We start from the raw sequence: 14,010 nt of genomic DNA, 5'->3' as shown, positions 1-14,010 counted from the left end.
TTTATTCCTCTATCATCCTACACGCCCCACCCTGAATTTATTTACTGGTTACCATCAGAGAGAATCACTGCCAAGGTTCTGGAGGTAAATGACAATCCAGATCCTGACCCTGGTTACTCCCAATCAAATGGGGCAGACAATTAGAATACAGCCTGTCAAGGGCTCAAGTGGAGGGGTGCACAGGATCCTGTGGAAGCCTGAGGGAAGAAGTCAAGGATGGCTTCTGGGAGGAGGGGACACTGAGTTGATGAGAATTAGCCAGTTGAGTAGAAGACAGTCCAGGATGTACAAATTGCATGTGCAAGAAACGGGAGGAAACAAGAGGGAGATGGAAACATAGGAAGGGACAAAGACTGTGTTCAAACATCTTTCTACTCTGAGGAATTGGAGAAATCCCTGAAGAGGTCGGTGCACCATTCTAAAGACATGGTACTGAGCTGGGACTTTATCCTCGGGGAACTGGGAAACCACAAGGCAGATTTAAAGAGGACTGAAAAATGTGATCAGATTTTTCTCTGAAAAGATCCTTCTGGCTTTGTATGGAAGGACAGAATGCGGGGCAAAATGGAAGGGGAGTAAAATCAGACGAGGACTTCTATATAGAGATATTGGTGATGTAAACTAGAGAGAACTAGGGGTAGGAAAGAAGTGAGTGGGTGGGTGTAACAGATAATAAGGTAATTAGTTGGATGGGGGTGCCTTAACGGAACAAGATAACTCTGGACTCTCATCTAAATAAACACAAATGGAATTTTTCTTGTCTAGACAAAGTTCACCTTGAGAGCCTCCAGCAAAGAAATGCTAGAAGCTTCATCTGCAAGCCCATTCTGCTGCCTTCAACCCCATAAATGACAGATGTCACCTCCAGAATCTCTCACTGGGCTGAAGTTGGTTCCATCCCTTCACTCACTATTCCCTCTTAGCAGAATCTTAGAGCTGCAAAGCCTCTGGCTTTCTGGTGTTCCAGAGCCTCAGGCCTCAAATGTTTACTCCCCACCTTCTTTCACCGTTTGCCACTACAGGCAGAGTGTCCTATTTCTAAGACTTCCACTAACATGTCCAAGGAATAAAACATATTTACATGATACTCTCCATTTAGAGAGAAAAAAAACTTTGAGCAACTTTCTGAACTGAGTGGTTCATACAATTTTACATACATACCACATATCTATGAGCAATAAAATATTTACATATCACCTTCAGGATCATATTTTATTCACACATGATTCCAATTTTATACAATGAAAATTCACAGATGTGACCACCAAGTCCTAATCCAATGACTCAGAGCTAAAGAATATTAAAAAAAAAAAAAACTGAAGGGAAGTGGAGTATGTCATGCAAGCCCACTAGCTAAAAGGATCCAGAACCCCACACAGCACACTTGCATTATGTGAGAAAAGCCCAGAACACAAAGGAAAGAAGGATCTGGAGGAAGCGAGCTGCCAGTGAGTGCCCAGGAGGAATTTAAACCCCAAAGTTTTTGAATCCCTGCTGGGGACATGGCACCACACAGAGAAAGAACAGATAGGCCTCTATGGTTTCAGATGATGCAAAACATAACAATGGAAGGTAAGTCCTTAAAGGCTCCCATGAGCACCTTGTGACCTCAACTCAAGGGCCCCATAACAAGAAACCAATTGCACTGGAAGAAAAGATGCCTCACCTGTTTTGGGAAGAGGATAACTGATATTAAATAAATCCTCCAGAAATGAGAAGATGGGACCTGTAATGTTCAAAGCAAAGTCTGCGTTTCCATTTGCAATGGCATCTTTCCGGGCCCAGATGTGTATCTAAATCAAAACAATTCAGCGGTGATTAGGAAAACCAATAGAGATTTGGAAAAGTGGCAGCCTGCTTGCTCCCTCTTCCTATAGCTCTACAGCCAAATTCTTACCTTTTCAGAGGCTCCATGTTTAAAACACTTCAATGAATACTTGTGCTGAGAAAACCCCAGAAGACAGTTGACTGAGTTAAGATCCAAAAGTGTGTAATGTTGACTTTTGACAGTAATATGCATTACTCTGTAATTGAAAAACAACCCTTGGAATGGTCCATACCACCATCCCATAGAAAATGCAGATTCTACATAAAAGGACACTTTGAATCCATTCTTCCCTTTTCAGGATATATTTCTAATGACCCAAAACATAATTGGGCTGTTAGTGGTGGTTATACCATATGGTGTAAATGAGGGAAGATCAAATTATATAAATTTAAAATGGTTTTCAGCAATTAAAATATTAATTGTCCCATCTTATTTTCAAATTTTAAAATATAATTAATTCCCCTAATTTTAAAAAGTCCATTAAAATTTTAATAATTTTAGACCTATTAAAGCAAGTAAATTATATTCTCTGCTTATTCTCTTGCAAAAGGACACTTCCACTTTAGATGGTAAAAAGGAAGCTCTGCTGTCTTTTGTCAGTTTTATGTAACCACACTATTTTTTGAGTCCTTGGGAACTTTTATCTGTGATTTTTCTGAGTAATATTCCACTATTTTAACATTCATTACTACTGTAATATGGAAGTATAAAATACTCTACAACTATAGCATCTAAACAATTTTAATAGGATAGTTTTATTAATGCTAAAGAAAATACATAAAATTAAGAAAGCCTGGAGCAAAAGTTAGAGGTGAGGATATTAAAATATATGTCCTGATGTGAATGCAATTAACTTAAGAAAGAGCTCTCTAAAAACACCGGAGGAAATGTCAAAAAAAAACCCAAAAAACCCAAAAGCTGAACAATAGTTACAGGCTTATGTACTCCAAGAACACATTCACCTAACCATGCTTTTATTTCCACTGGAAAATTTGTCTTGAATTATGTGAATTTTGAATTACATGAAGGTTCAGGAATGTTCCTCTTGCACAAAATACAACCACCTGTTCTTGAGCCTCCAGCCTGGTTCCTTTCATTGCTTTCTGCCTCTTCTGAGCTGCAGAGGCCTCATTACAGAGGGAAAGATGACCTCAGAACTAGACCCTGCCCTTGCACTACACCTACTCTCCCCCTTCTCAAGTTCTAACTTCTGAGGTGACAGGAAGCCTGATCAACCAAAGGTGGAAATAATATTCATCTTTCGCCACAGTGGAGATAATGTGTGTGTTTTAACCGTAGCCTTCCAGAAAATAATAGCATTGACAACTCATGTTTACATATTAATTTTCAGTTTACAACACTCCTCCCATAAGTGACCATTCTTCCAGCCCAAAGTGAGGTGAACTATGGAATGTGTAGCCCCTGGAAATGCAGCAAGGAACACAAAATGGTAAGGATTATTTTGGAGATGCAGCTATGAAGTTCCTTCCAAATAATACCTGGCTCACCACTGTATTCTGGTGGTCCTTACTGAAAACAGCAGGTCCTGACATCTAAAAGAATAATATCTTTGAAAATGTCTGTGTATGCCAAATTCCACTCAGAGTTATTTCCATCCCTACTTATGAGTCTCCTATGTTTATCCTCATACTTCACATTCACATTAACTACATTCCCCATTCCACTAAATCTTTATCTCTTACTTAATGAGCAATGTTTAGATAGGCTGGACACTATTCCAAGCAAACATTCTGGTATCCCTGTAGAGTATATGGTGGACTCATCAACACTATAGAGCTGAGCCATAGCCAAATGCAACATTCCACTGATAAACTCAACCCAAACTTCAGTTTTCTGGCTAAGAATATTACTTTATGAGGCATGCAAATCATTTCCTCCTTGTTTCTATAGCAGATGGTATTCTTTATAGGGTGATCTTTCATGAAGTAACAGATTTTATTTCTTTCTAAGAATTGTTGGCTGAGCAGCACTGACCACAACAAGCAACCTGAGGGGTGGATTCCGAGGGACCACTGTGGGTCTCTCACTAGTTTGCAAGTCATGCCTGAGCAGATTTGTCGAGGTATGTCATGAAAATTTTTCTTGACCAATATTATATCTATGAATGTCAAGGATCTCCTAGTAATTATTCAGTAAGGGAAATCAGACTGGGGTAAATAGCATAGGAAGATAACAAACTTATGTTTGCATCCAAGACAGTATTACTAATTCATTAGGTTAGAAGGAATGTACAAGGAACAGCTTTGACAGATTCTTCCCCCATGATGGCTTGGCTCACCTACAGTTCCTCATCTCTACCTGTCAATGGTATGAGCCTGGAAGATCTCAGGCTCCAGTGTGGCTCAGTCACACTCAGTAGGGCCTGATCTCTCTCAACCCCATGAAACTAATGCAAGTAGAAAGAAATGGGCTGAAGGCTCTGGCCTTACTTACCTCCGCACTCTGATAGGAGGAGAACAGTATATAAAGTTATCACAATAATCTTAATATTTTCCTAAAAGTTTATGATGTACTGAGGGTATTATTGGATGGAAACCAGGTATTTCAGAACAGAGCACCCCACACAGACTTTGAGGAACACAGCAGCCCAGCTTCTAGGCAGGGATGACATTTTACCTGCATGTACCATCTCAGACACAGCAGTTGCCCCTGGCTGGTGTCTATTTTGATTGGTTGGTGCCTGGGCCCCAATTGGTATTCAACACTTTGAGTATCACCAGTTTCAAGACTACATTAGCACTTGAGGCTAAGTACAATATATACTAAATCTGAGCTTTGAGGTAACAGCGTGGCTGCTCTCCCTGTTCTTTCCCATCCTCTGCAAAGGCAGAAACAAGAAGAGGGTGCTCAGAACTTGCCTTGAGGAGTGGCTTCCATGGAAACCCCTCCTCAGAGCAGTAGCAGGAAATATTATCTCTCATTTTGCAAAACCACACCAAAAGCATTAACAGGGCTTGGAAGAGACAATTGGATATATAGGCATAACACCCAGATATAGGCAGAGTAAGTGAATAATTGCAGTCAATTCCTTGTTCCTTCCTAATGAATCTTCCTTACCTCCTTGCCCCTTTCTGTTCTGCTGACATGGTCATAATCACATATGGCAAGTGCGACCAAGTAGGTTGGCATGTGGGGTGTGGTGTAAAAAGTGGTAACAGTCCATTTGCTTCCATTCACATCTTCTTTTTCAGACTGACCTAGAGAAATGTGTTTTAGTCCAAATCACTGTAAACATAGGCAATAAAATTTAACTCTAAAATAATTTGTCAAGTCAGTTTCCAGCCACTTACCAACAACTCCCCAAGTTCTAGCATTTAGATTTCTCTACTATCCCTACACCATCAAAACTGCATTAAATTATTGTAAACTACAATCACCCCAGACTCCAAACACAAGGTAATGACAAGGAGATAGAGAAGCTAATTACCCTGATGTAATCAGTACACATTGCATACCTATAGTAAATCATCACACTGTACCCACAAATATGTACAATTAATTAACAATAATTAATTTTTCAAATAAATTAATTAAAAGTATATTAAGAGGAGACCTAAGGACAAAGTCTTGGGCCTAAGTCAGCAATTTGAGTTATATGGGGTTGTCTAAGGGTCAAGTTTATGAGGCCTGTAAATCTGATCCCCAATCTGCCTTTTCTCTCTTCTACCCACTTCTCTTTCCTACTCTGGCCCACTTCCCCCAGTGCTTAATCTAGAGCTGCCTGGATACAATTCTACCATTCTCAGGTTTCAGCAAGGTAACCAGCAGAGGCAGTCTAGAGCTTATGGCTGAAATTGCAAACCCAAATGTTCATGAGAGCTAGGCATTTGATGTGACAGGGGCTGGTGTACGCCAACCTTGAGTGCTGGAGACAATGACAGGTTAAGGGATGGAGGCCAGCCTGCAGAAGGGAGACATTTCTCAGCTGCAACTGATGGCTATCAGTAAAAGTTGCAGGTCCAGTGTTGTTAGAGGTGCTGAATTCTTGAAGCAATAAAAATCTATATTTTTACATGAAATGTCTGGACCTTTAAAAATTGGAACTAATTTAATCAAAAGAAAAATCACATGAGACAAATAAAATACACCTGTGTATCAGATTCAGACCAAGTCCACTAGCTGGTTATCACTCATGATCAATAGCTGAAACTCAAACTATCGGATAGGTAGGCTGCCAATGTATAAGAACAGTTAACAGCCCTGGATTCTAAAGCAAAAAGAATCAGGATTTATCATCTCCAAAATGTGGGGGCTGACACATACCTACGTGATGGCTCTCCCCAGTTCGAACAGGCCACAACTACTAGCACACTGCATAGAAAAACGATCATCATAAAAGCTATTGCAAGGTTTATGTTTCTGTAATGACAGGAAGTATTACTTACCTCGCTGTGGCATGTTGGAAAGGGCCACATATCTTGGATGATGAATAATTGTAATATTAAAAGTTGCCTTCAAAGCTGGCTCATCAAAACAAGGAAAAACACTCCTGGCAAATGTTGGTTCCATCTGAGATGCTAAGAGGGCCCTGAAATACATTTTGGAGAAAAATTCATTTATTTTTGTCTAAATTGATGGAAGGGGGAAAAAAAAAAGAGCGAGAGATTGTGGCTTATAATTAAGTCTGGTGTGTGGGAAGGAGCCAGGTACTTTTTCTGCATCTTCCTCACTGCGCTCCCATAACACTCTCTCCAGTTCTCACTGCACCTTAGAATTCCTGTAAGACCTAAAATAAAAAAAGAACTCTCTAATTTTCAACCACAAAATAATATTTTCCTCATTGCATCATAAACCTTTAAAACATTTTATAAACAAAATAGAAACAAACATAGCAAATACACATGCCTGTTTTTTGAGGAACTGGCCTTCTTAAAACGAGGATTACTTCTTTGAGGATAGTATATTGCTTTCAGCCTTCATCAAGTCAGTTTGAAAAATGTCTATATTTCTTTTCTTTTTACCAAACGTTCCCTTTTCTTCCTGGTTGAAAACTTATGAAAGGTTTTGTTTTGGACACCCTTGGGGGTAAACATTATGGGTTCATGCCAACTGAACAAAACAACTTTTAGTTATATGTGGCTACCCACATATATTCGCCAAATCTCTACTGCTGCTTATTCTTCTTCCATGGAAAAACACAAAACTCACATTATCTCACAGAGCACTGATAATTTATAAGGAAAATCTTGGGAACAAGGTTCCCTAAACAAACAAGATGATGTCAGGATCACAACACTGCCTGAGTTAGACAAGAACAGGGATCTTAGCAAATAACCTGAAATCCTATTATCCCACTTGCCACTTGGTGACCTGGGACCCTGTCTTTAGATGACTGCTGTGAATGTTAAATTCTTTTGTCAATTAGGATCCTAAGACTTACTATCTCTGATCCCTTTATTCTTGCTTCAGGCCCAATTCTTGGAAAAGGTGAATTCAACAAACATATCTTGAAAGGGTGTGTCCCTCCATTCCTTACCCTGGGGAACCCTTCTTTTCCCCACAATAAGGCTTCTCTTCTAACAAAAAAATTCACACAGCTTTAGGAAGGACACATGGGGCACCGGGACACATTTGGAAACCTCTTATAGTCAGATAATTTGGTGTGTCTATAACTTCACTGGGACAAAACTATAATTTGTAACTAGCATTTTTTGCTATTTGCTTTTTCCTATTTTATTATACTCTATTGCATGGACTGGCAGGAAGCCTGTGAGCTCTAACACCACCCAATATAACTATAAGACCCTGATCCCTCTCCTACTGACTGGGAAATCCTGAACAAATCACATAAGGTTGCTGAGTCTCAGTTTGTCCATGTAAAAAAATAATGATACTATTTTATTGCTGTTTGAGCTTTTATAATGTTAAGGACTAAATTTACCAAAATATCACATTTGAATTATCCTATAGTTCTTTAAATCTAAGAAATCATTCTTGATTCAGATGAATCAGAGAAGAAATCAAAGAGCAGTATTTACAAGGTAGGGGTGGAGGGTTGGGAATCACTAATTACAAATGCATTAGCCCCTAAATCCCAAGTTTTAATTTCTGTGACTACTTCAAAGAAATTGCACAGGTGTATTAAAATATATTGGAAATTCTAAATTAGAGCTTATATATATTATTACATTAACTGACATTAATATAGTTAACATTATTATATGTAATTATATTATTATTAATACTATGATATAACTATATGCATATTATATATTATATTTAAGTTTTAATAGGTGTTCCATGTCTGGAATGATGGGACAAAATGTTTTAAAGAGGTTGTAGGGTTAGAGCTGACCACAAGCTGAATAATAATTGTTTTTTTCTCTGATAAAAATTACTAGAAGTTAGGGATTATGCATTTTTTTGTATCATTTACAATACTTTACAAAAGCTGTTTCATAGCAATTAAATAAGCATTTGCTCAATCTTGGAGCTATTATAAAATACCAACAGCTTAATATTAGCATATATAATATTGAAGTAATTTTGTAGAGTTTTTAATATATATTTTTAGTTGTTGATGGATGTTATTATATTCACTTATTTATAAGCGGTGCTGAGAATTGAACTCAGTGCCCCACACATGCCAGGCAAGCACTTTTACTACTGAGCCACAATCCCAGCCCTGTAGTGTTTTTTATACTGGCATTTGTTTATAGTTTTAGCTGCTGTTTTTAGGAGACATGGGATAATGTAGAGAATATTCATTCAACTGACAGCTTAGTGGGAAAAAATATCAAAAGAGAATTCAGTCTTATGAGTTTTTGCTTGGTATCTTCAGTATAGACAAATTTGTGTAACTTTGAGAAATTGCTTAAAATCTCTAGAAATCCATTTCTTTAAAAGGCAGGTATGGGACTAGATGATCTTGAAGGTCAATTAGAATGCTAAAACTGTGATTCAAAGATGGATAAAGAGCCCATGAGGTGACCATGACTGAGTCATCTGAAGTTGGGGAACCCTCCCCTTGGGGGTTCATGCATGACTTTGAGGAAGTCAATAGCACTATGAAATTACAGAGCACTTGTTCAGATGGTGACATATTAACATAAAAATTGTGGTGCAGAGTGAAAAAGCACACCAAATTATATAAAACATGTTTATACATATGGAAAACCAAAAGATGACTATTGTTTTTATAATAGAAACCAAAAAATAAAGCTTGATGATAACCTCTCCACTGCTGTGACATCACAAAACTTAGGAATCTCAGAGAAGTTACAAGGTGAAGAGTAGGGAGAAAACAAGACTCTTCAAGAAAGTGGCAAACTTTTATGCTACAGGCTCAAATAGGACACCAGCTTGGAGAGTAACCATTTGAACAAATCAAACATCAAGCAAATGCCTTCCAACTCCATGATTCAGGTCTCCAGAGAGGTGAAATAGAAGAAACTCACTTGACTCTTATTCAACTAGTTCCCTCTTAGATTTATACAAACTGTCCTTTTGGTTTTCAATCTTAACTACAAAGGTCAGGAACAATCAGCAGTATATAGGATCTCACTAAGTCACATCTGGTGTCCTAAGGGTGCTGTCTTCCCTCACCCTCTGCTATGGAGTCAAGTAACCCTGTAAGGCTATTCAGACCTCAAAAAAATAGAACCATCCACCACTGTCTTCTCCCTTCAAATTTTACTGAAACATGTTATTATGGTGCACATTAAGTCTATGTTTAGAGTGGTCAACTGGTGAGGGAATTAATGTGGAAATATTTGCAGTGCCACTTTCCTGCCCTCTTGTCTTGCCAAAGAAACATGGACTTGCCACTCTCTGGTGCTGGAAGAGATCTCAGTGGTCAAGAACCACATGATGCCCTTGGGGAATAAATCTACAACCTTATTAAAAAATACCTACTATATACACACAGTAAGGTATTTCATTCCAAATTATTGAACTCTGTATGCCTGCAGCTCTAGTTAATAAGTGCTAAACAGCAGAGCTGGTCAAAGATTAAGTAAAACTCTTTAAGAGTCATTTCCCCCACCCCTACTTAATTTTTTTTTTACACAATACACACTTAGAAATCAAAATGTTTAGTAGAGCCAGATGTTACACCACTGGACTGTGGTTCAAGGATTGGCCCATAAATCATGTTTGTTTATTACTTGTGTAATAGGATCTGAAAACTGAAGTTTCCACCAGGCAACAAAATATAATAGATTCAACATTCCAAAGAAAGGTGCCAAACCATGCTTTGAAGATCTTCAAAGTAAATAATCTTTACTTGGGGTCCTTTTGGGATTCTCAGCTAGATATAAAAGACAAGGGTAAGAAATGATTACAAAAGAGACCAGGGAAGAGATCTTTTGGCTGGCAGTGGGTATTTTGCCAAGCTTTCCATGAAGTCAGGGAGATAGGAAAAGGTCAATCCTCTAACCCTAGTCTAGTGGGAGAAGACCCTCAGAGAACAGTAAAAGTGTTTCTTAAGGATAAAAGACTTAAAGACTGGTGTCCAACTCACTATGGGAAAGCTGAAATTGACACTGTGGCCAGAATCTAACAATTCCTACCAGGCGAAATGCAAAAGGCAAGAGAACTGACTGCTTCAGAAGCAAAAATTTGGGACACTTACAGTCCCAGGCAAGGGTTGTATGAGTGTTCCTTGAGAGCTGTGGGGTCTGAGACAAAGTAAGCCAGGATGAGGATTGTCCTGTCCTGTCCAGTAGAGCCACCTGCAAGAAGCTGAAGGACAGTGGAGATTCATTACTTGATGTTCAAGGACCGAGAGTCACAGTGACCATCAGAACACAGAAATAAGTATCCTGCTGGATTAGGGGAATGACAGGAGAAAGTGAAACATCAGGAAAACCATGAAGAGTCTAACAAAATGATATCTTAAAGGATAAAGACATTTGTTAGGCCAGAAGAAGTACTTGCCCTATGTTTCACCTAGTTCTGTGGCCCCTGCCCTCTGCACCCTTGTGAGATTTAAGTGGCAGCTATCAAAACAGCAGGGAGGACTAGAAACAGGAGGTGGAGAAATGGAGATCAACTACTCCTCACCTTCATAAATCTTCATAAAAGATTTGAATCATTGGTCACTGAATTTTCTTGTTTTTCCTACTGCTTACATTTGTGGCTTCCATTCAGAGCCAACTGTGAAGTAGGGAGTGAGGATGCAGTGGGGTGAGAAGGAGAGATAACAGTAAATAAAATTCAAAGTTTTGAGTATTACACAAGACTTGATTTTCTCCTTTTGGCCTCTGAATGTATTTGTGATGTGGTGACAATAGATCATTTGTCACCTAAGAATGAGCAGGAAATTATAGGTTACTGGAGTTATAGGAGTAGGAAAGATGATACCATAGACTAAACTGTAAAAGGACAGTGGGAAAAACAAACTTGTATTTTTATAGCATTATGAGGTATGCCATTTCAGTATGTTTGCAAAAGATGCAGGATTTAAATATTTGGTTATCAAAATCATTTCCCAGAGAAAACTGCTTAGTCAATGAAATCCATTGGTTCAATGCTTACATAGGTAATGAAATGACCTCTTCCCTCTATGACATCATCAACTTGATGTGCCTGGCACTTAACTTCACTGGCCTTGTTTTGAGACATCCACATTTTTTCCTAATATTGCTCAATTATCTATTTTGTGTGTCATACCCTAAGCACTGTACCAAGTTTCCTAGCATAAAAAGAAACTACAAGAAAGTCTTTTCAATTCTTTCTTCACTCTGTCTACATGTACAGAAAGAGATTGATTTTGATCATGCCACATTGCTTTTATTTTTTCCTCAAACCTAATCCTAATTTCCTGCAACTATTTCATACTTCTTTCTCTGGATCTTTCTATTTTCCTTTCTCTAAATATCTCCCAACTACTACTGATCTTTTATCAAGGGAATGCCATGATCAAAAATGAAAGAAGTATTCCTAAGGATATAAGAGTAGGGATATAGATCCTCTCTAATTAAATTTAGAAAGTAGAAGAGAATTTGCAGAGTCCCACCATCTTAATTTACAGATTTGAACACTGACACACTGGAAATTTACACAACTTAGACTACTAGTAAGTGGCAGGGATGGTACTAGAATCAGGGTCCAGGCTCCCAAGCCTGGGGCCCTTTTTAGTTCCCTGCCTAACTTCAAGTATACAATTTAATAAATACTAAAAATCTAACAAAGGTATCATGAAGGTGATTTAACATTAATCTTATAATTAATAGAATTTCCAAATTTAGACAGGATAAAACTTCTATTTTCCACCAGGAGGGAAAATCTGACTGAAATCAGCCTTATGCTGAAAAAAAAAAAAAAAAAACTAAAAACACTGACAAAATATAATAAACAATTGAATTTAGACATTAGAAAACAAGAAGCACAGAACCGTGATCCCCAGGAAGAGACAAGGTGAACTCCACAATCACCCTGTCTCTCTTCTGGGAAGCAATTTCTAAACTATAGCACAGGGAGGAGAAATGAAAGAGAATCCAATGATTTCACTAAGTTGAGAAGACAGAGATTAGTGCTCAGGAAGACCTACACAGCTAAAATTTTCAGTGTAGAGTAGAAGAGAGAAGCAGCTATGTTGAGAAAGACCTCTGGAAATCTTCATAGAATTCCCCTGGATTTCCTTGTTTTTGCCTCTGACTTTGTGACTGTAGATCATCACCCAAGAATGAGCAGAAAATTATGGGTTGCTGGAGTCTTCGTGCAGGAATAGGAAAGATAATCCCATAGACTAAACTGTGAAAGGACAGTGGGAAAAACGAAATTGTATTTTTACTACATTAGGATGTATGCCTTAATCTGCATTTTATAAGGTCAGACAAAGGAAGAACATTGGTGAAGGAATAAGTACCAGGGAACGTAAGCTGAACAATTCCAAGAGCTCACATAGTACTAGGAGTTGTTTGAATTCCAACAAACCAGAGCATAGAAATTCCTAGAATAGGTGGTTTGTGTAGAAGAAGTAAGAAAGGTAATGTCTAGTACTGAGCTAAAGAGGCACTAAAGTAGAAGTCATGGCAGAGTTGCTCTCAGCTTAAAAACAAGGCTCAAGAGGATCACCAAGTAACTTACATACTCATCTTACAGATCAATATTCTTTAAAGCGATACAACAAAAATCCAGTGCTCAATAACATAAAAATTTAAATGTTGGGAGCTCAGTACAAACCATGAGAAAATGCTCAAATATTTGGAAGTAAAATAACAATGTTCTACATAACGCATGAAGCCAAGAAGAAATCAAAATGGAACTTAGAAAATATTTTGCACTGAATGAATTTGTGACAAGTTGCTAAAGAAATATCAGGAAATTTATAACACTAATGGTCTATATTAGAAAAGGAGGATATTAAATTAATGTCCTTGTATCAAACTGAAGAATATAAAAAGAGTAAAGGAAATGAAGTCCATAGTATGGGGAAGAAAGGAAATAATAAAGATCAAGGCATAGATAATTGAAATTAAAGAAATAATAGAAAAAAATCAATAAAACAAAAACCTGGTTACATAAGGCTAAGAAAATAGATAAATCTCTAAGAAGACTTATCAAACTTATTGAATATTAAAAATAGAAGGAAACTTGAAAAGTTCCACCCTCTTAATTTAAAGCTGAGGGCCAAGACCCCTTATCTCTTCACTCCAATTCTTGTGATCATACCAGAATGATTTCAGACATGTCTCTCAGAGTAGCAGACATGAATTTATTAGAAGGGATATGAAAAGGGAATAAGGAACACTGTCAAGGGAAAAGTGGGATCCTCTCTGAGAGAAGGAACCAATCTTCTCCTGCCTTCCAGTTTTATTGGGTATCCCAGGGAGGTTTCCAGAGAGTCCCATCCAGGTTTGCCTCTAGACTTTTGACTGACAGGAGGATTGCATGAGACTTTCAAGTCCCCACTTCTACGACAACTTTAGGTAACTTTGACTCATGCTGACCAGTTCTAATTGAAACCTGTTCTTACAGATTTTATGGTTAGGGGGAATTATCCTTATCTCCCTGAGTTCTGGGATCTGGTCTGTGTAAGAGTCACAGAAGTCCCCTCACCCCGTTCGGAGTAGTTTATATTCATCTTATTGGCATTTGGGGTCTCCACTTTTCCTGCAGATAACAATTTGTTTGCTAAGGAATGTAACATATCCTGTGGACTTAAGCCAGGCAGGGCTGTAAGTGAATTCCTTTTTAGAAAAAGAAAGCATGTGGGG

General features: G+C 38.1%; 1 protein-coding gene across 1 annotated transcript in view; it reads right to left on the bottom strand.

The window, feature by feature from the left end:
- Window positions 1–14,010, bottom strand: part of Lvrn (laeverin) — an 85,551-nt gene that overhangs the window by 48,725 nt on the left and 22,816 nt on the right. Inside the window, exons 2-4 of the mRNA XM_027941124.2 lie at window positions 6,235–6,377; window positions 4,907–5,046; window positions 1,667–1,793 (exon numbers count right to left, since the gene is read on the bottom strand). Coding sequence (XP_027796925.2) covers window positions 1,667–1,793; window positions 4,907–5,046; window positions 6,235–6,377 — 410 coding nt within the window. The remainder of the gene's footprint in view (window positions 1–1,666; window positions 1,794–4,906; window positions 5,047–6,234; window positions 6,378–14,010) is intronic.

Source organism: Marmota flaviventris, chromosome 5 (assembly GCF_047511675.1).
Source record: "Marmota flaviventris isolate mMarFla1 chromosome 5, mMarFla1.hap1, whole genome shotgun sequence".
NCBI classification, from domain to species: Eukaryota; Metazoa; Chordata; class Mammalia; order Rodentia; family Sciuridae; genus Marmota; species Marmota flaviventris.
The sequence above is the reverse complement of the archived record's forward strand: the minus strand, read 5'-3'. Positions and strand labels throughout refer to the sequence as shown.